At 39.5% G+C, this 24,349-nt stretch overlaps 2 protein-coding genes across 4 annotated transcripts in view; one reads left to right on the top strand and one right to left on the bottom strand.

Moving 5' to 3' along the window:
• PIK3C2G (phosphatidylinositol-4-phosphate 3-kinase catalytic subunit type 2 gamma) overlaps window positions 1–24,349 on the bottom strand; it is a 194,110-nt gene that overhangs the window by 150,816 nt on the left and 18,945 nt on the right. For all 3 annotated transcript variants that reach the window (XM_042050268.1, XM_042050269.1, XM_042050267.1), the window contains 4 exons: window positions 18,896–18,998; window positions 13,573–13,643; window positions 10,017–10,080; window positions 5,191–5,307 (listed from right to left, as the gene is read on the bottom strand). In XM_042050268.1, the coding sequence (XP_041906202.1) occupies window positions 5,191–5,307; window positions 10,017–10,080; window positions 13,573–13,643; window positions 18,896–18,998 (355 nt within the window). The remainder of the gene's footprint in view (window positions 1–5,190; window positions 5,308–10,016; window positions 10,081–13,572; window positions 13,644–18,895; window positions 18,999–24,349) is intronic.
• LOC121675152 (E3 ubiquitin-protein ligase Topors-like) lies at window positions 14,651–15,558 on the top strand. The gene is made up of 2 exons (XM_042050271.1): window positions 14,651–14,866; window positions 14,947–15,558. The coding sequence occupies exon 2, from the start codon at window positions 14,950–14,952 to the stop codon at window positions 15,529–15,531; it is 582 nt and encodes a 193-aa protein (XP_041906205.1). The 5' UTR covers window positions 14,651–14,866; window positions 14,947–14,949; the 3' UTR covers window positions 15,532–15,558.

Here is a 24,349-nt window from a genome sequence, read left to right as displayed (position 1 = left end):
ACAAGACATGACTGGGATTCAGAGCACCAGGACCTGCTTCCTCTACCACCTCAGACAAGCTGCTTAAGACCTGATTTCTGACAGTATTTGGGCATGTCAAGATGCAAAGAAGCACTTATCAACATTAGAGGTGCACACACCTTCTCAGCCTCCGCAGCGGCACAACAGAGATAAGAATTCCCTCTCCATCCCTTTGCAAGCCTTACACAATCAGATGTGAAGCCCACAAGGGCAGTCTCAGCATCCTTTCAAAGGTGAGGAGCAGCAAGTCTCCACTCAAGTACCCTTCATTTCACCTGTGTTCCTGAGCCAAGTCAGTGAAAATAGCTGTGCTCTTCGAGGGCCTGCGAGCAGGCAGCTGACCAGAGGTGGCCAACAGGAAATATTGAGGGGAGACCTCGAAGTGCTCTCCAGCTTCCTCATAAGGGGAGGTGACAGGCACTGATGTCTTCTCTCTGGAGATCAGTGACAGGACCCAGGAGAATGACATGAAGCTGAGTATGGGGAGGTTTAGGTTGGATATCCGGAAAAGCTTTTCCACCCAGAGGGTGGTTGGGCACTGGAGCAGGCTCTCCAGGGAAATGGTCACAGCCCCAAGCCTGACAGAGTTCTGGAAGCATTTGGATGACACTTTCAGGCACATGGTATGATTCTTGGAGTGTCCTGTGCAGGGCCAGATGTTGGACTTTGATGATCCTTGTGGATCTCTTCCAACTCAGCATATTCTATGAATCTATGATCAGACTTGCATCTACCAAAGTGACACAAAAATAAGTAGCAACTCTTGGCCAGAGAGACTTGAAAGTTAATTCTGCATTTCAGTATTGCCTGTGGCTTGCATTGCTTGCACCCACGTCCCTGAAAGGTTTTCTGCCCTTTACAGTCATTAATCCCTTTACAGTGGGCTGAGAATGCTTCATGTTAGTACATAAGTATTCAGCATGATGCTTCTTAAGAATTACAGTGCATGCAGAGGTGGCAGAAGAAATACAATGCTGGATGTACATTCTCCCTCTGGCACCCAGCTTGGAGCTGCCAGCATTTGTCTGGTGAAGATGAACAGAAGTAGTCAAATGCTTACTTGAGGGGAGAAAAGCAACATCCAGGCTGAGAGTTATGTTTTCACAATCTTCATAATGCAGTGAGACAAATGGGAACAGAGACCTTTGTTCAGTTCCCTCAAATTTTGGAAAGTAAAAAACCTTTTGGAACAGTATTTATAATTTCAACATAGTATAGCATGCTTAATATATAGTGGATTAGTGCCTGTTCTGGCAGGATTTGATCTCCTAGGACTTTTTGTGAGCTGCTATAAGAAAAGAGTGGGGAAAAAAAAAAAAGGAGAGGTGAAAAACATTAATTGTGCGTCAGGCCCAGAGCTTCCCCTGAATGGATTTTAAAATCACAGGGTTAGGTTGGTTAGAGACTGAAATAATCACATTTACAAAGAGAGGCAATCAGTTAAGAAGAAACTAGCATTGGTGCCAGTTGCTTTCATAATCTCCTAACCACGTTACAGGAATGCATAATACTGGCAGTGAGGAAGCAGTAGGGAGGTAATAAGTACAATTTAATTAAAGGCAGAAGATTGAAAGTAAGTTTCTGTGCTTTTTTTTTTTTTTTTTTTAAACCAGAATTAAATAGAAGCACATTCAGGTTTTTTTTCTCCAAGTGGGTGAGCACACGTGTACAGATAGGTATAAACAAACATATACTGGCAACCTGTGTAAGTTACAGCTTTATGTGCACATGTGCCACGTGGACGTGTTACAAAAACACTCCACACAAACCCACAGCATATATTACACTAAAGCATCAGGAAACCATGTGAAAAAGTAGTTAGAACTTTTTTCTGGCACTTCTTCCTTACCCAATATGTAATGCTGCAGCACCTGAGATGTAACAGGTAGCCTCAAAAATGTCTCTTTAATTTGTGGGGCAGTTTACCTGCTTAACTGAAAAAATGCTCGCTTCCACCTAACAAAACATTTTGGTGCTACACTGATGAACATAACAGAAGTAATTCAAGCAATACGGCAAAAAAATATTGCAGCATTTAATAATTTTTTCAGTACCCAAAATTCACATTAAAAATGATCCTACAATTCAGTATGAGTTCAAATAAAAAAGAGGTTTGGAGGAGTTGGTACTCCATCAAACAACTGGCTGCTGAGTACTAATTTTAAATACATCTGTGGCTACAGACAGGAAAGCTGGTGAATTGCATAAATATTGATAGAGACAATCTGATTTGTTATATTTATATACTATTCTCTGAGTGAGGTAGTTGCATATAATGTCTAATGGCTATTTTCGTAAAATGGGACAGTGCTCAAGTTACAAAACATACAGGAATATATTTTACTGCTTTTATGACATTTATAGTTCATCTGCTGAGAAAGACGAGGTTTTTTATGGAATCAAAGCCAAACCTTTTCTAGATTGCTGAGGTCTATTGACTGTCCTACCAGCTATTTCTCAAAGGAGCAAAAAGCCAGCAACAGCAATTGCTGGTGCAGGAATAGTTGGGCTTTTTCCTTCTTTTTTTTCCTCCACTTGTTTGAGATCAGTTGTTAGTCAGGTCTGCTTCAGCACAGAGGGAGTCAGAGGGAGAGGGGTGTCAGTCAAGGTCACAGGCAGCTTTTACAGGAAGGCTTCAAGGGACAGACAACCAGCTCAGCTAACCAAGCCTGAAAGGCAGCGTTAAGAGAACAAAACCTCAATAACTTAAAAACTTTAAAACGTGAGTGACAATCTAGTCAGTAGTTTTCAAGAGATATGTGAAGCAGCTTCTTACTGAACACGAGGACAGAAAAATATTTAAGGCTTTTCAATCAAGACACAATTTTTTAACATTCAGAAGAGGCTACTCAGGGAACAGTGTGATTTTGCTCATTACAGACAAGCAAACGGTATCATTATCATCCCCACTTATCATTTGTAGCCTCTGGAGATCACAGCCAGGACCAGCACTCTGCTGTGCTGGAGACTGTACACACAGATAAGGAGAGGCGTTCCCTGCTCTGAAGGGCTTATAATCTAAATAGGTACAAGGGAAAAAGGGAGGTGTATTACTCCCTCCATGTGAGGGAGAACGTGGAAGTTGTTTTAGGAGAACCTGTATATATTGGAGACAGTCTATACAGTGGAGTTAGAAATTTGACATAGCAGAGAATGAACGATGGCAAACATGGAACATTTGGAGCAGTGGTTTTTTGTTTGTTTCTTTCTACAGCAAGATAGATCAGCTCATAATTTAATTATTTGCCCATTAATAGCCACTTAATCTTGAAAATAAAATCAGTATTTGCATGACAGTGACTCTGAAGACAAGCAGAAGCAAACATGAACATCAACAAAAAACCTAAGACTTGGAAAAGATGGCCTGTACTCTTTTGTTTTTATCCCATTATGTAACTCTGCACGGCATGTGGGGTTTTGTGACTTAGGATGAGCCACACTAATAGGAGCTCATTTGTCTCTTTGACCGCTGCACCTATTTCTCTGCTCAACTTCAGAGAGGATGGGGCTGCAAATGGACCAAGGGTTACTCAGGATATATATGCTGGTTACAGGAGGCAGTTTACACATTGGATTCACAGGGCTGACCTGAACACTGAAAGAAAAAAATACACTAAATTTTTTTTCCCTCAAAAAAAAACTTTTAAAAAATTAGTCCCTATACATTTCTTCTGCTCTAATTCCTTTCTAAAGCAAAGTTCTGTTACTGTCCTCTCTATCTTTTACATGGACCCAGCTCTTTGTCTACCTCTTAAGAAAGATTCTGGATTGACAAAACACTTTTCTGAAGGACAAGACATTGATTATCCTGGCACCACTAAAAGAGTGTGGCGTTTAACTGAAAGGCAAATCACATTCATCTCTTGTTTCTTCCTTCATCTCTTTTTCTATGGTATTTGCCCTATAATATCCAAGAATAACTTTACTTAAGGGGAGATATTTTTATTTCCATATGATCCCACATCGTGCCAGATAAAATCTGAGCCAACACAGACTCATTTATGCAGGAATTTACCCCCAGTAGTGACTTCTAATAATTGATGCCAAAGCAGACATTAAAAGATTTAGCATAATATAGAAGCAAGATTTGCAGTGCATCACGAACTAGGAGGGAAGCAAGAGAAGCCACTTAAGTGAGTCAGCTGGTCAGGTCTGAGCAACAAACCAAAAACCCTAGAGCTGCCTTGGTTCTTCCAGTCCACAGTTTTCTTACGCATATTACAAGCCATGGGAAAAACAAAATCAAAACCAACAATAAAGAGAAAGGGTAAAAGTCTTGCAAGCAGGTGATGGTCTGAATGCAAGCATCCCATACTGTTTGGCATGTTTTTCTAAACAGCATTTGCTGTGAGAAAGAATGACAAGAGACCATGCAAGGAAAGAAGAGAATTCCTTAGTAACATATTTTTTAAAAAAAAGTACGAGAAGGGAATTTCCTTAGGGTGAGAAAAAATTATCAAGATTTACACCAGACTAAGTCCAAGTGATTAATGGCTTGATTTTCAAATTTGCTGAGCACCTGTATCTCCAAGATGCTGACTTCAGAAGAATCTTTGGGTGCTCAGGACTTCTACAAATCAGGTCAGACTGACTTGTCTAAGGTCATACCAAAGCAGCTGATGACCAAACTGAGAACAGATACTGCCCTCCAAAGTCCCAGTTTACAATTAAACAGAAATCCCTGGAAAACCCATTTCAGTGTTCTAAGAGTATTTCAGCTAAAATCAGGATTGTATGATGCTGATACTTTTTTGCATAAATAGCAGGGGCATTTCAATCTGAAAAAATCATGATTTAAATGACATTTATGGAAAATTTTTTAAAATCATTGTCAACCTATACTGAATATCTGAAAATCTAATACTTTGAAATCACATGATTTGGTAAATGGGTGATGTGGCAAAGCAGAGATTTGGACACTGAGTAGGAACAAGAAAGAACTGGAGGAGAATATGAGTTCCAGTTAAACACCTGACAACTCTTCTGTTGCTCCTCTGTCACATCACACATGGTCAACATTCTTTTTCTACAGTGCCTCTACCCAACACTTGTCAAAGTGAAAATATGCAGCCAGACAGTAAAATGGACTTGATCAATCAAAAAACCAGTGATACCCATTCGAGTTCCAGTTTTGAAGAGAAGAATAGGACATGAGCATGCATCTTTTACCTGTGCTTTCACCAATGCACGGAGTTTCCTGACTGCATCAGTAATGTCTCTGGTTTCCACAAAGCAGAGGACACTGCAGATGGCTTTAGCTGCTTCAATCACGTCACCAACTTTATTCTGTTGATAAGAAAGAAAGGAGGAAAGAAAAGGAAGCAGTAGACACAGAGCATTTACCAGAAATACCTTACCATAAAGTTCTTGCCAGTGAGGGTGTAGAAAACCCTACGCACCCACGCAAAACTCAAACACCAGGCTTTAGTCTGGCTACACTGAAATCATCACAGGCCAATCGTTTCCTAAAGATAGCATCATTTCTATTGAAGTCCAGTTATCTTCCACAAAATGCACCCTGTTCAAAACTGCAACAAATTTGGTATCAAAGACTGATTTTAAGGCAAAACATTGGTTTTTCTGAACTCCAGGAGTGTAGAAGCACTGTAAAGAAACTTCTGAGGGAACGTGAAGCCAAGTGATTCACGAGCGTTCTGAGGTTTTGTGCTTCTGTGAATTTATCCTCACTATTGTCTCCTACCCATCTCTGTGAGAGTTGGAAAACAGCCATGTTCCTCCTAAAAATAGAGACTGTGTGGGAGGCTGCATAATCTGATACCTGTGGACTGAGTACTTCTGCAACTAGTTTTCTGCAAAATTATACATTTAGTGAAAACTACGGAATCTTATTGATGGTAAATTTAGATCTTTAAATATTGCCATATTAAAAAAAAAAGAGTTTCTAGATGAATAAGCTCAGAAATACTTTGGGAAATTAAAAAAAGGGGGGGGAAAAAAAAAAAAGTGTCCCAGAAGGAAGGAAAACAATCTTTAAATATCAAGTACTCTATGTTCAGGAAAATAAATAAATAAATAAAAATTCATGGGCTTTCTGCATAGTTATATCACTTCATTAAACCTTAAAATACATTCTCTGAACAAGCAGAAGCTCTCCTATAAATATTCTCCATGTTTCTCTACCAATAAATGCTCCTTTTAGTGCACTATAGCATGTCTGTGTACCCATAAAACCATTTCTCTAACTCATGCATTTCATGCCTGAAAAATAAAAATTGTACCAAGATGAACTTTCTGTTTTCAGGTCTAACATCCATGACCAGACTGTTAACACCTGTCATTATTACAAATAAATATAAAAATGTATTGAGCTTACTAATTCCACATTAGCTACCTCGAGCAGACCTAAAGCAGGAATGAATTACATGAAATATCCCCAAATATTTGGTGGTTCAGATTCTTTTAAATGTAAGTTGTTGGGGTATTTTTTAATAATTGAGGACAGCAACACCTTTTCATACTACAGGTTCTAGGGAGGAAAAGGCTGACTGTGATCTCTTGAGAATTGTAGATCCTCCTTTGGGCTGAAGCTGGTTGACTGCTCAATGGTTTATGTGTAACACTGACAAAGCTGAAGCATTATAAATGCTGCTTTACTCTGTGTGTGTGTGTGTGTATATATATGTATATATATATATATACAGTTTGTACTTAATACTAAATATCATTCCAATTTTGCATTTGTTTTAAATAAAGTTTAATTTAGCATCTTTCTTCTTCACAAGTGGAGAGGTATTATTGGAAGAAGGAATTTTGTGCCTATAAATACAGTTATGCAGGGTAATTTCTGAGCAGTGCACAAGCAATAGACATACACAAAAGTAACCCCTGAGAAGAGAAACAGCTCTCTGGATGGAGAAAAAAAAAACCAAAACCAAAAACCCAAACCCACCAACAGTTTCTATATTTTTGTGCATACATATAAATGCTATTCCATAAAGAGAATTTGTATCTTGAGGAATGGATCAATTTCTGTTTAATATGCTATTCTATTTCTAGATAAACTATCAAAGTACTAAATATTTATAGAAGCTACTTTACCATACACTTTGGTTTTATGGTAGCTACTTCTAAGGAGCATATTGCAGATGAAGAGTAAGAACATTAAATGATGTGATACTGAATACTATGCATGATGACTTCTTCCACACTATTTCTCTGCTGGGATACTTTCATGTGAAGTTTTCTTTTTTCATGTGTAGATGTATGACATTGATTTTTGTCCCAAAGAAGGGAAGACAGAGATTAATTTCCTACAGAAATTTTACATTTTCTGAAATTCCAAAAGAACTACAGTCAACAACTTCCAATTTTTTCCCCCTCTACATATTTAAATACAGCAGAACCTTAGAAGGAAATTTTGGTGTTTCAATAATTTATCCAATAAAAAAATGTTATTTCATTCTAGAACTTTTACACACCGTATAAAAAATTTACAAAGTCCTCTCTACAGTAACAGCACATTTTGAACAGATTTCAAAATGAAGTGCATATAAAGTGGTTATCAGGGCAATCAAAATTGGCTGCTAATTTAACTGCACATATGGTCTGAGAATTACATTTCAAAACTTACATTTCAACCCTAACAGCCCCAATTCTGCCTTTGTGCCAGACATCTGAATTTTTTTTTAAATTTTTGTTTTATAGAGTCATTATCCAGCTCAAAATTAATTTTCCATTTATTTACCATTATTACTAATTAGATTAATAATGATAGTGGACTTGTCCCATAAGTCAAAAGTACTGGTATCCCCATGTCTATGAATGAATACATTTGGAAACAGGTAGAAAAATGTGCAAAATATTAATATTTTTTTGTTGTTTTTTTTTAACTGAGAATCTCAAGGTGTGTCTGGTTAAAACTGAATGCTTAAGGAACTTCCAGCTGAGTACTGAACTGAGTGTGCAATTAATTTACATTATGCGAGTAGCTCCCAGTGTCTTAAACTCCAGAGTGTGCTGAAGGTGGATTGTGGTGAATCAGAGAAGAGTAACAAAAATCCCAGTAATGTGAATGGGAATAGCTTGGACAATTGACATAATTACTCCTGTGCAGACTTGGGATAAGGGGCAGTTATAATGACCCCAACTTTAGACCTTCTTCAAGCAATCTAACCAAAAGTTAGAGAAAATAAGTAAACAAGGATTCAAAGACCAAATAAAGGGTTCTCATTTTTTACTTTCTTTACTGCATATTTATGACTATAACTTATTACATTAGAGTTCCATAATTTTTTGGGCCACTAATTGAAGCAAATCACACTTCATTATTCTAGGTTGGAAAAGCTCCATAGACTGAATGAAAACATCCATGATACGACCTACACCATTAACTTGCAATCCTGCTCTTTTAAGCAATTCATATGAACTTTATTGAGTGTCCCTGAGTAGAAAAGACCTTATTAAAAAAAAAATAAACTACAGAGAAATTTAGCTCTAGATGCACACATATTTGTTGGATGTTATGAATATTTGAAAAATGTACCTCCTTCCCTTTATAAAAAGTTAATGATTTCAAGAAGTTGCTTACTCAATGGAAAAATCTTTAGCAAAAACAAATTTAGGAATGCTTCATTATAGGTCTGAGGAATATCTGCACAGTGTCAGTTGCAGAGGGTGGATTGCAAAGTCTCATTAATGTTGAGGTTATGGCTTTTTGTGAATTTAGAATCTTCTTACTTCAGGCCCTAAAATTTCAAGTGAATGTAAATAACTACCCTGGTGGGTCTACTTCAGTAAAGAAATATACATGTGCATTTGAGCTTGGGGACCCAAATTTTCCAAATGGTTATGACTGCATCACATTTTATACACTAAACACTTCCCTTTGAGATGTTGCTTACAAAGGAAAATGCAGCGAATACCTGCAGCGTATCAGACCCAGAGCTTTACTTTGTAGCCAGACGCAGTTCAACACCTTCCAAATTTGTGGTTTGCATTTTGAAAAAGCATCAAAGGCTTACACAAAATGTAAAATGTTTGTATATATCTATACTGGTTTATATAGTTATATATATTATATATTATTGATATATATTTATGTATTCATGTACGTGTCTGTATGTTTATGTGAATTTCTATATATGTGCGTATATGTGCAAACATTTGTGTGTAAATGTATGTTTTCTGGCTATTCAAAGTAGAAATACTAATGGATCAAGAATGTCCAGAGGGATTAAAATCTGAACTTAAATGTAGGTGGCAGAGTTCTGAAGCAAAAGAATCATTTTATGTTGTAACATATATTTCAAAGAAATCCATAATTTTGCATAATGAGTTGTAACTCTGGAAGGGATGCACTGGAATATCTGCATGCTACATCAGTATTCTTTGATTTTACTAAATCTTTTGTTTTCTTTCCGGTTTCAAACACTAGAAAATCAGTTATCATGCCAAGTTGGAAGTCAGATCAAATAAACGTGGTTTCTTCCAAGGTATGACTTAATTTGTCCTTTAGACATTTGTCCTTAAAACATTGGATAGCAGAGAAGATTTCCTAAAAGATTTTTCCTTCAAGTATGTAGCATTCAATTGGCAGCCCACAATACTTTAAAATAGAGCTCTTGGGAGTTTTGCTGCCTAAACCTAATCCTTCAAACTACTACATCCTTGCATATATATCCTAAATATGTAAACACTAGGCCTGGAGGGTTTGCAAAATCAGGGACAAATTTTGTAGATACATATATTCATTGCACCTCTACCAATTCCAAGCATTATATTGCCAACCCAAGCAAGCCTGGTTTTCTTTTCAAGTTCCTTGACACTTAGAAACAGCCACCTTTGATATTTTAAATTTGTAGCACTTTCTTCCTAACCTCAAACCAAGTTTTATTAAGAGAATTTATATCCTTTCAAAGACAGATTAAGCAGTCGTAATTAAAAGCCTTCCTTAATTGCATCTAAGAGATTTATAATTAGATACCTTTCATGTAGAAGTTAATGCTTTTCTGGTATAACAAACTGAGAACAAATACCTCATTTTGCAGCAGATATTCCACTTGACCTCTGTAGTTCATAATAACAGAGACAAGGTTCTGCCTGGAAATCAGAAAAAAAAGGAAACAACGTCAAGTTAATAAGAATTAGATAAAGAGAACAGGTTTGGGTTTCTTGGTTGGGTTTTGGTTTTTTTTTCACATTCTAGACATTTGAAATTATTTGACAGTGATTCTATGTTAGTATAAAATAAAGATAAGTGTGTATGTAGACATCATGCAATTGAGCCTGGATGTCCCTGTTTTGTTGGTAGTCATTTGCCACAAAGAATAGATGCAACAATCTATTTATACATGGGGATACAAGTTTCCCAAGTTCAAGAACTCCAATAAGTGATTTGCTGTATTGAAATTCACTTCCCATTTATTTTACTCTTTACAATTAAGCAAGTGCTTAAATATTACTTTCAAGAAGGATGGACTCAAGTACATGCTACATTCTTACACTAGACTTGAGGATCTTAAAGGTCTTTTTCAAGATTCCAATCATATGATTTTATGATTCAATGCCTTCTTTCTCAATCACTTCACAGGCTTAAGTTGCCTAGAAGTGGATAAAACATCTGTAAAAGATCTGGAAAATCTCCTGGAAAATACACCACTCTGTGGTTCCATGCCTGTATCATGCTACAGAAGTTGCCACAAAATTTGTACAGGCAGATTGCTGAGTCTTACCAAAGCTTGACTAAATTAATTAGGACTACGAAGAGGAGCATACACCTCTCTACACTGAACTCCTCAACTGATGCTTCAGCTGTACATCTCACACTTTTGGAACCACAGGCTCCAAGTACTATCCCCAACAGATAACCAGAATCAGATTTTTGCTTTTAAGAAGCATTTGTGTAATTTTCTGTGTTTCAAGCACTGCAAAATCCTTGCTGTTGTTTATTTGTCAGCTGGAACAAAACAAAAAAGGCTCCTGTGAGACCACTGCTAAGGTATATTCCTGTGTCAGCCTGTTCAGGGTCAAATCATCAGGAAAGGATATAGAAACCCTAATTCCTAGTTTTACACCTTGCCTAGCCCACTGATTAGTAAAAGGGACACATTATTACCTCAATTGCCATCAGAGGTAGTTGGGGTTTGCACATGCTTATATGAAAAAGTGGAAATTGCAATTTACATTCTTTATTCATTGTTCATTTTACTCTATCACTTTAGCCTTAACTTTTTTTTTCTCCTCTTAAATGCCCCACCAATCTTTAAGATTCTCCCTCTTGAGGAGGCTTAGAAGGAATTCCTTCCCACTCTTCCATCCCCATTGCAGTCTGGTAGCTGAAAGTCCCAAAAGTATTCTGATTTTTTCAGAGCTTCAAAGCAAATGAACTATTTACAGAGAAACTGGGTGTGCATCCTCATGTATCTCAGTTGGGCTAACTAAGCAATCAGAATTAGAATTGCAACTACGGCCCAAAGTACAGGTTTCATGGTACATGATTAGACTTTCATTATCTATATTACACAGCAAGAAAAGGAGAGAGAGTCATTGCACTGAAATAACACACAGAATAGAGAAATGTTAGGTGACCTTCCCTGTGGTAATACCACAGTGCATTTCCCTGGAGATGCCAATTATTCACTTCTCCTAAAGGTAGTTTTGCCTTTACAGCTTTTTATTTCCAATCTGTGCTAGCTTTATCTAGCCAGGCAGTTTGTATGTGGAGCAGCTGCCTGGAAATTCCTCCTGTAATGCTGTTAAATCACAGCTAATACAAGTTGTCGCTCTGCTTTGACCACGTCTTCAGGCGGAACTTTTTCATAGCCTTACCCAGCTCGAAAATATTTCTGAACATATGAGCTTGCCTTGTTGTCTTTTTCCATACAGGCGAGCAAGCTTATTTAGCATGGTTGGTCTAAATGCAGGTTCCAGAATAATTTCCTAAATTACAATGCTAGTTCAAAAAATTAGCATATTTCCCATCAGTTTATTGTACCGTGGAGAATTTCGGTATAAAGTAGCCATAATTTTCCATAATTAATAGGAAACAAATCCAGCAAGTTGTAACAATGATTGAAATACCTCTACTAATGCTATCCTGAGTCTTTGTCTGCTAGATAACTAATAATACCCATATCTTATCACACAGACGTACCTCACCCTTGTGCATCTTTATAGCTGTGTATAAATATGGCAAGCCTAACCAACCCACGAAGACTTAGTACTTCTTTGATGTTAAGGACATTTTTTTAGCTTTTAGCAAGTCAATATGGTACAAGAGTTTTGAAAAGGAAATAAGAAAAGCACAAAGAACTTAAGAGAGTCAGGCTTTGCTGGTCTATATGGGAGGAGGATGACAAGCACATAGCATGTACTTACAGCTTTCACTTTTCAGTCTCCTGGCAGCAGCACCCATTATGGAGAAGTGCTAGATTCCCCTTCTAAAATGGTGTTTATCACCATTCTGCCTCACTAAGCAGTGCCCAAATGCATACCTGGGCCCAGAGAGTTGTGGTGAATGGAATTGTTGGGAGCTGGTCCCACGTGACTGTCCTCAGGCCTCAGAATTGGGCCCCTCACTACAAGAAAGGCATTGAGGTGCTGGAGTGTGTCCAGAGAAGGGAGCAGAGCTGGGAAAGGGTGTGGTGCACAATTCCAGTGAAGTGAGACTGATGGAAGTGGAATTGTTTAGCCTGGAGAAAAGGGACCTACAGTAAGTGATCCTGTTCTGCAAACATTCTCTGTGCTCCTAAATTTCATACACTTGTCATCTATAAAATACCCATCTTCTAGTGATCTCTTTATAACGAGGATCAGAATGGAAATTTGGGCCATGCTCCTAGGAAACCAGATGGGTCCTCAGTAAGCACCAGATACCCACCTCAAATGAGCCACTACCTCTGTGTTTTCCTCCATCTGCTAAATGACAGGTGTGTCATTTAAATTTACTATTGCTGGCAATGTACTTTATAACACAGTCATGAAAAACATCACAAAAAGTGTCAACAGCTTCTTTATCTAAAGCTGGAATTTATCTAAATGGAATATAATGAAAGGTGAATGAAGAATCTATCCCATTTAGTGTTTGTCCATTGCAGGCTGGCTTTACAATCAGCTTCACTTTGACTGCCAAGTTAAAAGCTCATCATGGTTAGCCTCCATTAAAAAACAACAACAACAACAAAAAAAAGAAGAAATAAAAAAGGTTTAAAAATCACTGAACTGTGAAAATATAGTCGTTACGAAGAGTAAACCTATTATTTTTACAGTACCTAATCTCAGAAATTCTCTAACAGCAACGTACACATGAAAATTACGACACCTTCAATCACGGGACTCTTTGGGAAATATGAAACCTCTAATAAAAACTTCAGTGATATGAAAAAGAAAGAATTGGGAAAAATTACACAGATCCAAAACCCATTGATTTTTGCAAAGCAATAACTACGGTCTGAAAATAAAAAGCCTGAAATATCGAACCAATTGTCTTTCTGTTTGGTATCATTCCTGTTCCCAGAACTTTCATTTGTAGCAAGGAGGCTCCCTACAAATATAAACAATTACAAACATAAATACTGCTAAATACCAGCTTACCGAGTCAGTCTCCAGGCACAACTGTCTTCTAACAGCTTGTTCACACAGAACCTTCTTTGGTCATCCTCACACTGTGGGGGAGAGGTGTATAGTGACATACATTATTCCGATAAGAATGTGTATTGGAGAGATTTACATGGTATTTTCCAAAGTCAGCATGTTCTCAATCACGTCCAGGATGTTTTGATCTGAAATTTTATTTGGTGAATATTTTGAGTTACACTGGGTGGTATTATATAGGTACCAGTGGGGGCAAGCGTGTTCAGGAAAACAAGCTAGCTGGACTTAGAAGCAGAACTTTAAATTAGATTCAGTGGGGGAAGAAGATGTGCTTGGATCCAGACAAGGAGAGTGGAGGCAGCAGCATATTCCAGTGCCCTGTCGTCATGGGAGACATGAAGAAGGCAGACAACATGGCCTAGAGCATACATCAATTCTGCTTTGGTTTCACACTGAGGTGGGCCAGAGGGAGAGATGATGCTGATTTAGAGGTGAGCTGTGAGGGAAAACATCACCCTGGACAGCTGAAAGGCTTTGCCTCTTGAGGGACCTGGGTATTTCTTTCACCAGCTTTTGTTGTGCCAGAAAACGAGGTAATTTATTATGGCAGTAGCAACTGGGTGTCCAAGGAAAACATCGGATCTGTACTTGATGAAGAGGGGCCCCTGGAAAACAGGCATGAAGAAAAACAAGAGGCATTCAGTGCTTGTTTCTCCTCAGTCTTTAATAAATTTTGGGCTCTCCATTCCTCTGAGCTGGAGGAGCACAGCTACAGCAACAGCAACCGCAACCTTCCCTTTGTGGACACTGGAATTGTAAGGGATCAGCTGCAGCAGCTGAAAGTTCTTAAGTCCACAGAGCCTTGGTGGGATTCATCCCAGAGCACTAAAGGAAGGGAAAGTAGAAGGGAAGAAGGGAAGAAGAGAAGAGAAAAGAACACAGTTCATTTGCCAGGGATCTAGAGCAATCATCTAGTGCAACTGCTGGATTATGACATCACCAATTATGGATCCAATCTGGTGATGGATTCACCTAGCAATGGGTTATAATGTCACAGATGACCCAGCATTCCGTGCCAGCTGGATCAGCCCAGGATTTTTCCCAGCCCTAGCATATCTAGACAGTGTGAGCACCCAGGAGGTGCACTCTCAGCAACAGAGGGGGACTGGAAGGGGAAACTTCCCCCTGGGCAGCTGGGAGGCTTTCTTTCTTGGAGGACCTGGGCATTTCTGCCACTCACCCCCAGGGCAGCCTCTGTTGCTTTGCCTGTGTGACAGCTGGTGCTGCAGCGCTGGTGAGAGGGAGGGGCTCAACATCCTGAGCAAGCCCCTCCTGCCAGACAAGCTCCAGCACTTTGCCCATCTCTCTTGGCAGGGCATGGCATCCACTGCCAAAGAAGACACGGGGCAGAGCAGCTCTGCTGCAAGTGATGGCAGCCGGAGCCAGCCCCCCCAGGCAGGACTGCTGGAGGCAGCAGACGACTCCCAGTGCCCCATCTGCCTGGCACCCATGAAGAGGCCGGCCTACGTGACCTACTGCATGCACAAGTTCTGCCTCAGGTGCATCCTGCAGTGGGCCAGGGCCAGGCACAGCTGCCCCGTGTGCGGCTACCCCATGGAGCGGCTGCTGCACTCCGTGCGAGGGGACAGCGACTACAAGGAGTGCGCCATGGGCCCGTCCGCCCGCCGGCAGAGGAGGGTGGCCACGGAGAGGGGCTTGCAGCCAGTCAGCGCAGCGATGCTACGGATGATGCAGGCAGTGCGTGACCACCGGCACTTGGCTGGCAGGAGCAGGCCCATGGACACCGAGAATGCCCAGACGCAGGAAGCGGCTCCAGGGCCCTCCACCGCTCTTTCCCAGCAGGGTCCCGCGGCCTCACATGAGATGACCCCACTGAGAGAAGGTGAGCACCCGGCTGGCCCTGCTGCTCCTCTGGAACCACAAAATGGCACCGAATGACTTCGGCTTCTCAGCATCCCCCCTTCTACTGCACCCAATAAACTGCATGGTTCTTTCCAGGATGTGTGTTTCATGACCAAAGAATGTTCCTAAAGTCCACAAGGCCTCAGTGGGATTCATTCCAGAGCACTAAAGGAGCTAGCAGATCTTACGGCTGGATCCCCTCAGTCCTCTACCAAAGGCCTTGGCAGTCTGAGGAGGTCCCAGCTGACTGGAAGCTAGTCAATGTCATCCCAAGTTACAGGAAGGGCACAAGAAAATGGAACGGGATGCAATGAAATGGGATGCAATGGAATGGGATGCAACAGAGGGGAGAGAGTTTAGTTTAGCTGGTGGGGACCTACAATTTTCATGTAGTCCAACTACCTCATGTCTTGAGGGCTGACCAGGAATGAAAAGCCCATTATGAAGGACAGTGTTCAAATGCCTCTTCCTAAGGGACTGATAGACATGAGGCATCAGCCACCTTTCTGGGAACACATTTCTGGTGTTTGACCACCCAGCCTGTAAAGAATCACATATGTGTGATTGATAGGATCCAAAGGGGATTTGATGGACTACAGCAACAGGTGGGTGTACGTGAATCATTTAGTATCTTGATTACATATGGTTGATTATTATATAGAAGACCTGTCAAGATATTCATGTTTCTATTGCATTATTTAAACTCAAAACTCAGTAGAGACTTCTATAATGAAACATAACCCACATTTCAAAATTTCAAAGGATCATTTAGATCAGAGGTGAAATTCTCTCCAAGAGCACATTATTTCACAAAAATAAACAGTAGCTGTATATGTGCATAAGTGTCTGAGATAGCTGAAGAATCTTAAAAATCCCAAAGTTTCTGCCTGTTTTGGTTTTTAAAAGCGTAACTTTTGCAGCTTTTTATACAAATTCTGAGGGAAGGAAATTTTTTTTCCATAACTCTAAGTCTGTGACTTTCCAATGCATTTTTCCAATGCCACATGTTTTAGGTAACAGCACCAACAAATTAACTGTGAGCTCAGTGTAGACTACATCAGATCCTTGAATCGAGTGACTCGAGCAGGTTTCAGTACACCTAAAGAAATGTATAGAACCAGGTCCAGAGTGGAAGAAGCACTGCAGCTTTCATGGCACTGCATCTGTCTTCTCCATTAGGTTTTTTCTGCTCCTGATAGACTCCTGCCTGTGAGCAGGACCTCTCCATCCTGTACCAGTGCCCTGCCCTGGAGCCGGGGGAAAACTCTGTTTCTGTGACTTATTCCACCTCAAGGGCTGCTCGTGCTCTTTGCTATTATTAGTAACATGAAGTAACTTCATGGCCTGAAGCTTTCAGAGCCGTGTCTGTCACTGTAAAGGGGTGATCAATAATTCACTTGAGGAGACTTTAAAATGTCACCCTTCCTGCTTAAACCCTATTGTAGGATCCACAAATTCTTTGAGATGCTGAATGTTTTCTAATGGCCTAAACACTGCTAATTTGTCTTCCAAACTTGTTAGTTACCTGCCTGGAAGTCATTATTGTTTATTGTAATTGTGCTAGTTGGTAATTATAACCATTTCCAAAACCTGAAGCATAAGGGATGATCTGTGTCTGCTCCTGACCTCCACAGTGCACTGGAGGATGTTAAACCTTGTTTAAACAGGTCAAACTGCAACAGAGTTGAAGGAGACTTTGAACATATTAATAGAAATACAGCATTTTACAGTAGCAAAATTTTGAGGACTTAAATACAGGAAAAGGCTCCCTTCTATTTGGAGAACTACACAATCCCTCTAGAAAGTCACAAATATTTAAATAATGGCAAAGTCTCCACCTTCTCATCATGATGGGCCACTGACTTCTCTCGTCTGTGATTATGCTCACAATGTTATAACTCATTATGTCTGGCAAAACATTAACACTAATATATATGAAAATAAAAAAAGTTTCTGAACTCTCAGGAAATATCACTTCTTTAGCTCAAAAGTTCTTTTCTGGAAGCCAGTGAGGCTCTTGTTACAAACCTGTAATTATTTGCTGCCTCTCCACTACAAAGATTAATGCTTTCCTGAGATGATCAGAATGTGGGGACACCTGAAACTCTGAAAAAAATGGATTTCTTGGATAGGCAGAGCATTCCCTGAAATTTCAAGGACTGCTAAGGCTGATAAATCTCATGTCTCAAAAAACCAAAATCTAATTAAAGGTCACCCACTAGCTGAAAGAACTGTGATTCCATGTAAAGCCCCTGGCCAAATTTCTTGCTTGTAACTGCTCAGCTGAAGAAAATTTCCTGCTCTGAATACTTCATAACAGAATTCCAGCTTCCCACAAAAGGAAAGAAAGCAAGTATTCACCTTAATTTTTTTTTCTTTTACAAAGGAATTGTGAACATTTAGTTATTAGCCAAAGTTCAAAAGCTGTCTGGTAGAAAAAAAAAATAAGAGTTGCTCATTACTTATAAATATCCACTTATATTGGTTATTAAACATAAACTTGCACGTACAACCAGATATTTTTAACTATGAAACCTGAATTCAGCAGTGTTATGTATGGTAAGCAAAAGTCATGAAGGCAGCCTCCAGGTGCCTTTGGTGTAGAGTTGGGCTTCCTTGGCACAGAAACAACCTTTGAAGGTTCCTAAGAGACTCCTAAACATATCACAGTTTTGAAGATCTGTAGTAGTAGATGCTGACCTAGAGAAGGTAAATGACTTTTTAAATCGATAAACTGGTTAAAATGTTAAATAGCTACATCTATCTGTATCTAAATATTTGATATTTATTTATTTGTTTGTTTGTTTATACGACCTCATTGTCGTCCTTTTTTAATGGTCCAGGTAAGATGCTGTAGAGAACTTGATGTTTCATTTGTGTTTTTTTTCAGACAAAACAGATACGGAAAGAAAGCCCCTACCCTTTTTTGCTAGACATCTGTCATCTGACCCATACACTGGCAGACTCAGGCTATTATCAGAAAGCAGGTATTTGGTACTGTCTGTGAACAGACAATACACTGCCAGTGAACACTGCCCAGAACAGAGCTTCTGCTGGACTGCAAACTTTGGGCTGGAAGCAAATCAAAAGTACGGATTCTCTGATGACTTGAAATAAAACAGGATTAAATTCTGACAAAACCGATTTTTTTCTGGAGGAGTAACCCTTGGTCTTTTTCAGTAGTTTGTTCTCTACAGTTACTTACTAGATGCAAGTGCAGGAGCAAAGCACAAATGCTCCCCAGGACATTCCAGCTGCAGCACAGCAATAATGTATGCATCCTCAGGAAAGCAAATAATCTCTCTTTGATTATTACTGCAGGTTGCTATGTAAACGGATTGATGGAATTTCTTTCCTTCAGGGATGCTGCAGGAAAAAGGAAGAACAAAAGGCTACTTACTGTTCGAGCCAAACCTGGCTTCAAATTCCCAGCGTGGTGTAGTCGAAGCTGAATGCAGGTGGTTGCCTTGCGAAGACTCTCATGGCTTCCCAAAGTACAATTGCTGCAGTTTGGGGGGAAAAACCAAATAAATGGTTATCTCTGCTTGCCAATTCCTTCTTTTCTCCTTGCTGCCTCTCCTAAAAGCACCAGTAGACTCAATTCTAAGTGCAAAGAAAAAGACTGAATAATACAAAACCAGCTCTTGGCACCCACTTCTGTGGAAATTGATGGGGTTGTTTCTGGCATGTTTCCCAGTAAAACAAATCTCAATTGCTCAGTTGTATCATTGACCATTAAGTTGTGACAGAACAACGAGGACACAGAGAAAGAATATCCTTAACCAACTGCACGGGGCTCCCAAACCTTGAGATTATTTATGCATATTCTTCAAACCCAAGCTAGTGCTGTATCCTGGCTATGAATGCACCACTGCAGAATGACTTGTAGTGTCTGATACCCAACTCAAAAATCAAATATTAGCTGTAGGTTTGAAAATCACATACATCAAGACAGGTGACCCTTGATTCTCAAAGAAGTCAAGGTTCTAACCCTGTGCAGCTCACACAGAGGTGGTAAAAGCAGAGTTCATCTTTTTCTTTCTCAAATATTATGCCAGCTAAGATCAGACTCACTCAGCTGGAGTGGTTCCTACAAACTAGGCTGCTGGTCAAGGATGATCCAACAGCCCACGGCAGGGGAATTCCTTAATTTTATTTGCCTTTTTCCATTTACCACTCTAGGCAACTTTGTCTAAATTATAACACAGCCTTGGTTTGTCACTCTTGACATTACTTGGAGCAAAAATAATTTCATTTTCCCCCCCTTCACATCTTGTTTTAAACAGGTGAAATAATTCAAAAATTATTTCAGAGTTGAGGCAAACATCTTTTTACATTTGAAAAATTCCTTTGGGATTAATGGATAGGAAAAACAACGATTTTTACAAAGGTAAATTCATCACCAAAACAAGTTAGTATGCATCATCAGTTACAACTTTGGTCTGTGTTCAATTAGATTCAGGAGGCTTTGTGGAGCCTTCAGCCACAGAAGCACAAAAAGGGATATTCCATATTTATACAGTTTTACAGCATGGCCAAGTTCTTTCAGAACTCCCTGGGCCATGAAGGAAAGATGGGTTTTTTTTTTTGGTTCGTCAAGGGTCATGGAAAAACTCAGAATTTAAATGTAAACTGTATTTCTACCTAAAATGGTTTTTGATGGAATGTCTGAACAAAAATGGATGGATTTAGTTGAAAAAACCCAACAAACAAACCAAAACAAAACCAAAATGCTCACCTCTGAATAAATCATGGAAAGTGTGACTTAGATGAGACTCATCTCACATGGCAGCAGAAGTCTTCAGCATAAATAAATGTATGGATAATCTTAAATGTAACTGCCATTCAGCACAATTACAGGGAATTTATACATCTTGTAAATGTCCTGCACCCACACTATGTTGCAACTAAGTAAAACACAGACTTTCCATTGAGGTTACAAAAGCTGTAAATGTGTATCTAGGATTCTTTTTTTTTAAATAAACATATTAAACATCACAAGGGACAAACTCATTTCCATCTGACAAAAATACCTAAAGCAAGGATCACCTCTGATGGCACCTCCATAAATTTGCAAAATTTCTTGATTTCAAGAGCATAAAGTACAGATGTAGGAATGGCAGAAGTGAACACCAACACAGTGAAATACCTGTACTGGTGAAAAGCATATCACTGTTATAGCTAAACCCTTCTCAAATCCCTTTTCAAAGCAAAAGCCCAAATGACCAATTCCCAGTTCCTGGGACTGTACCAACACAACTCTTCTGTTGCTCCTCAGCTCATCTCTGTGTTCTGCCTGCCCATGGCTTTCCTGAAAGTTCTTCCTCTCCTCATGTCACTTAACCATGTCTGCCTCATGACTGTAATGATGAACTGCACCATGATCTTTATATCCTTTGGCTGAGGAATACATTTAGTGCAGTGCAAGCTGCAGATGGTGCTCCGGGTGGAGGGAAAGGGCAGCAGTCCAGGCAAGAGGCCATGAACTGGCACAGACTCTTTCCACAACAAAGAGAGTGTGGCTGTCAGAGAGCCCCCTAACTGGTCAGACTGGGAAGTTTCCTTAACATTTTAGAACTGCCCAACATCTGTTTTTTATTTTATGCCTCACCATGTTTCCTGCTCTTTTCATTCTGCCTCACCTTCAGCCTATGGACAGGCATGGTAACAAGAATATTACAGAGATGCATCCACGAGTCCTGAGTCACCTTTTCCTGATTCCTCCAGGATACAGATTCCTACTTCAATGCCAGTGACAGGAATTGGTACAGCTAGACCAGTACAGAGGAGCTATACCCGCCTATGAAGTAACAATCTTGGGCCACAGATACACAAAAACTTTTTCCAAGTGTACTTTTTCCACGTCACCACGCTTCCAGGCAAAACAAGCTACACCAAGAGAAACTTAATTTTGTTACTATAACTGCTTTTACATTAGTGGTTTGTGTTAACTTCTGCTGTGCCAAGCAGATACTATCCATCAGCAAAGCCTTTATTGACATAGCAATGCTGCCTGAAATATTGCAAGCACAAGTGGCCGTGCCTTCATGAATGGATTTAATTTGCACAAATACGAAGAGTTTTGACAGCTATTGTTACACAAGAGACTAGACAAAATGGATTAATGCCTCAACAAAATAATGTGGAAACCTGGTCTAGATGAAAAGTGAGCTACAAGAAATAGAAGTGTAGCTTTGCCACAGATTGATAAACTGTACCCCAGGCAGATTTGCTACCATACCAGGACTACTAAGACAAAAGTAATATATGCCCTTTGGAGAATAACATGATTATTAGTAACTCGTTTATAGCACTCTGAGCCCTGTAAAGGGAACAAAAATGAAAGTGTCCCAGCCTTCTTAACTCAACAGTTTTCTCCTTTTTTTTTTGCTGAAATGATATGGAGACTGCAGCTCTGATGAGAATGCCATGAAGAGAAATGCAGTCTTTGTCTTTAGGAGACATGGTAATGACTGGTCCAAGTGACTTGCCTGTGGTCTCACAAAATATCTAAATATAAGAAAGGGAAAATCCCTGTCTCTTGAGACTCCCTCACTGCTTGCTTCCCCACAGCAAGGTTTTCTGATATGGTATAAGCTCCAAATCCTAATGCAGTTCAATCAGACTATTTTTTTAAGTAACTCAGCTAAGCAGCATCTCTGAATGAGAAACTTAATCTGCAGTGACAAGAGAAAATTAAGTTTATTTTTCACAAAGAACATATTCCTCCAAAAGTGCTTGCTTCTTATGATTTCAATCTGCACGATTATGTCTCTGTCAGTCTATAATTAATAGCTTAAACTTCACTTTGCGTGAAAACCAATTTTTATTTAGGTTTCAATTCCCAGAGAACAGAATTAGTAAGGCAAAAAAAATGTCATCAATAAGGTCACAGGCAAGCATGTTAGAAGAAAAGATAAGCATTTAGATTTTTCAATTCCATTCCCCTGCTCACTGTGGTGGCTGAACTGCAAAGCAATAGGGAAGCTGTCTAAATTATACCATGTAAGAGCATGGATGGAACTTTAAATACTCAGATGCCTTAGAATAAAATAGAAAATAGTTTAGAAATAAAGCTTATAAGTATTCTTGTACTACACGGTTTTGCTGAGCTACATTACTGCAACCTATTGCTAGCACACACACCAATAAAATAATAAAGAAATTTTTTTTAAAAGTCCATTTCTTATATACACTTATGTGTTTTGTTTTATTAGGCATTTCAAGATGCCCTGAGATTGTGGCCTGAGATTGTGGCAATGGAGGATTGATTCATTGCTGACACATGCGAAGGGTTGGTTTTGGCTGGCTGCTGGCATTAAGAGCCAGGAGTTCTTTGACCCAAGCTGTTTAAGCACAATTTAATTTACTTTTATGTAACATTTTTCATGAAAGGCATCATAAAATCATATTTAGGGGTATCCATTTTAAATCTAAGGAAAGATAGGAAAGAGCAAGACTTAAAGGTGGATCTAGAAGGTTTGTTTGATGGGATGGAAAAGAAAGCCTGCAGGTTGCAGCAAGGCCAGGTTTCCCATGGTACACACAGTGAACTTAAAGACCAGAAACCAAATGAGACTCCAAATCAGAATTCCACAGATAGCTCTATTAATTCCAGGCTGACCTGCAGTCTATATGCTATCTTCTGATATTTTTAAAATTTGGGTATTTGAAATCTGATATTCTACTTATGGGTCAGGCAGGATGTGAGCCCAAGGATCTCTGTGGAGGCAGGGAATAATGGATGAGGAAATCTGCTGCTGCTGAGTGTAATGGTCATTACCACAGAGGTATTTTTTTTCCTGTCTCATTCAAAGCCAAATGGATTCTAGAAATCATCAAGTCTTTCAGGTGCTTCTGCAGGAGGTGGGGTGAAATGCTCATTAATACAATCCAATATAACAGTAAATGAAAGCTTTTGACAAATCTTGACAAAGCTGTCTGCTTCACTAAACCACTCTGGTCTGAGGACAACTCATCAAATCACCATTTGGGCTTCACTTTAGCTTTTTTCTGGATTTCAGTACAGCAGGAGCAGTAGAGTATTTATTCCCTTTGCTGTCTCAGAACTTGGGGAACTTCTACTGGAATTCATCCGTGAACAGACTCCAAAAACTTTTCTGGGGAAGAACTGTGCACAAGTGCATCAAATCACTCCGTTAGCAACACTGGGAGGAAACCAATTTGCACTTAAAGATAGCCCACACATAGGAAAAATTTCACCCTGAGGCAACTCTCAGGCCATGTTAAACTACCCAAGGAACCCTAAGGGTCTGGGGTTTCAAATTTAAGGGCTCTGTTGAAGAGGCAGAAGAAGGGGAGCTGACTTTAACAGCACAATATAGAATTACAAGCTGCTGAAGTTAGAAGTGCAGCTCAGTGCTTTATGTATGACAGTGAAGGAGCAAAGTAAGAAAGCTGAGAACATTATTGACCTTGTTTCACTGCTAATGAGACCTGCAGAGATTCTGCCAGTGCAGGAATTTAAAGAGTCTGCTATTGATGAATTCTCCCCACCAATGAAAACACAACTCTTTAGTGCATACTGCACTGAACTCACCCCCAATACAATGGTTCATTATCTCCTTTTTTTTAGCAATTCCTTTGAAATCAGAAGAGCATCTTGAAAAAGAAAATCATTAAAAAAATCCCTGTCCTTCTTGCATAACTAACAGACCTGGCTCTCTGCTTGGTGCTTCTGGTGTTCTAATGATTAACACAGCACTCTGCTGTTCCAGCTCCTGCTTTACCGAGATTGGAACCAGAGAAGAGTGGGCTTAGAAATGTTGAAGAGGCAATCTTGGCATCTTTCATTGCCAAATGTAATTCACCATAAACATCTGAACACTTGACC

This window comes from Corvus kubaryi, unplaced genomic scaffold (assembly GCF_017639235.1).
Source record: "Corvus kubaryi isolate FWS band 111438036 unplaced genomic scaffold, C.kubaryi_AGA036_p1.0 72, whole genome shotgun sequence".
Lineage (NCBI taxonomy): Eukaryota > Metazoa > Chordata > Aves > Passeriformes > Corvidae > Corvus > Corvus kubaryi.
This window is presented reverse-complemented; position numbering and strand designations above follow the sequence as displayed.

Bases quoted from the DNA above. Each gene is read 5' to 3' on its own strand.
- LOC121675152 (XM_042050271.1), top strand. From the start codon at position 14,950: ATGGCATCCACTGCCAAAGAAGACACGGGGCAGAGCAGCTCTGCTGCA.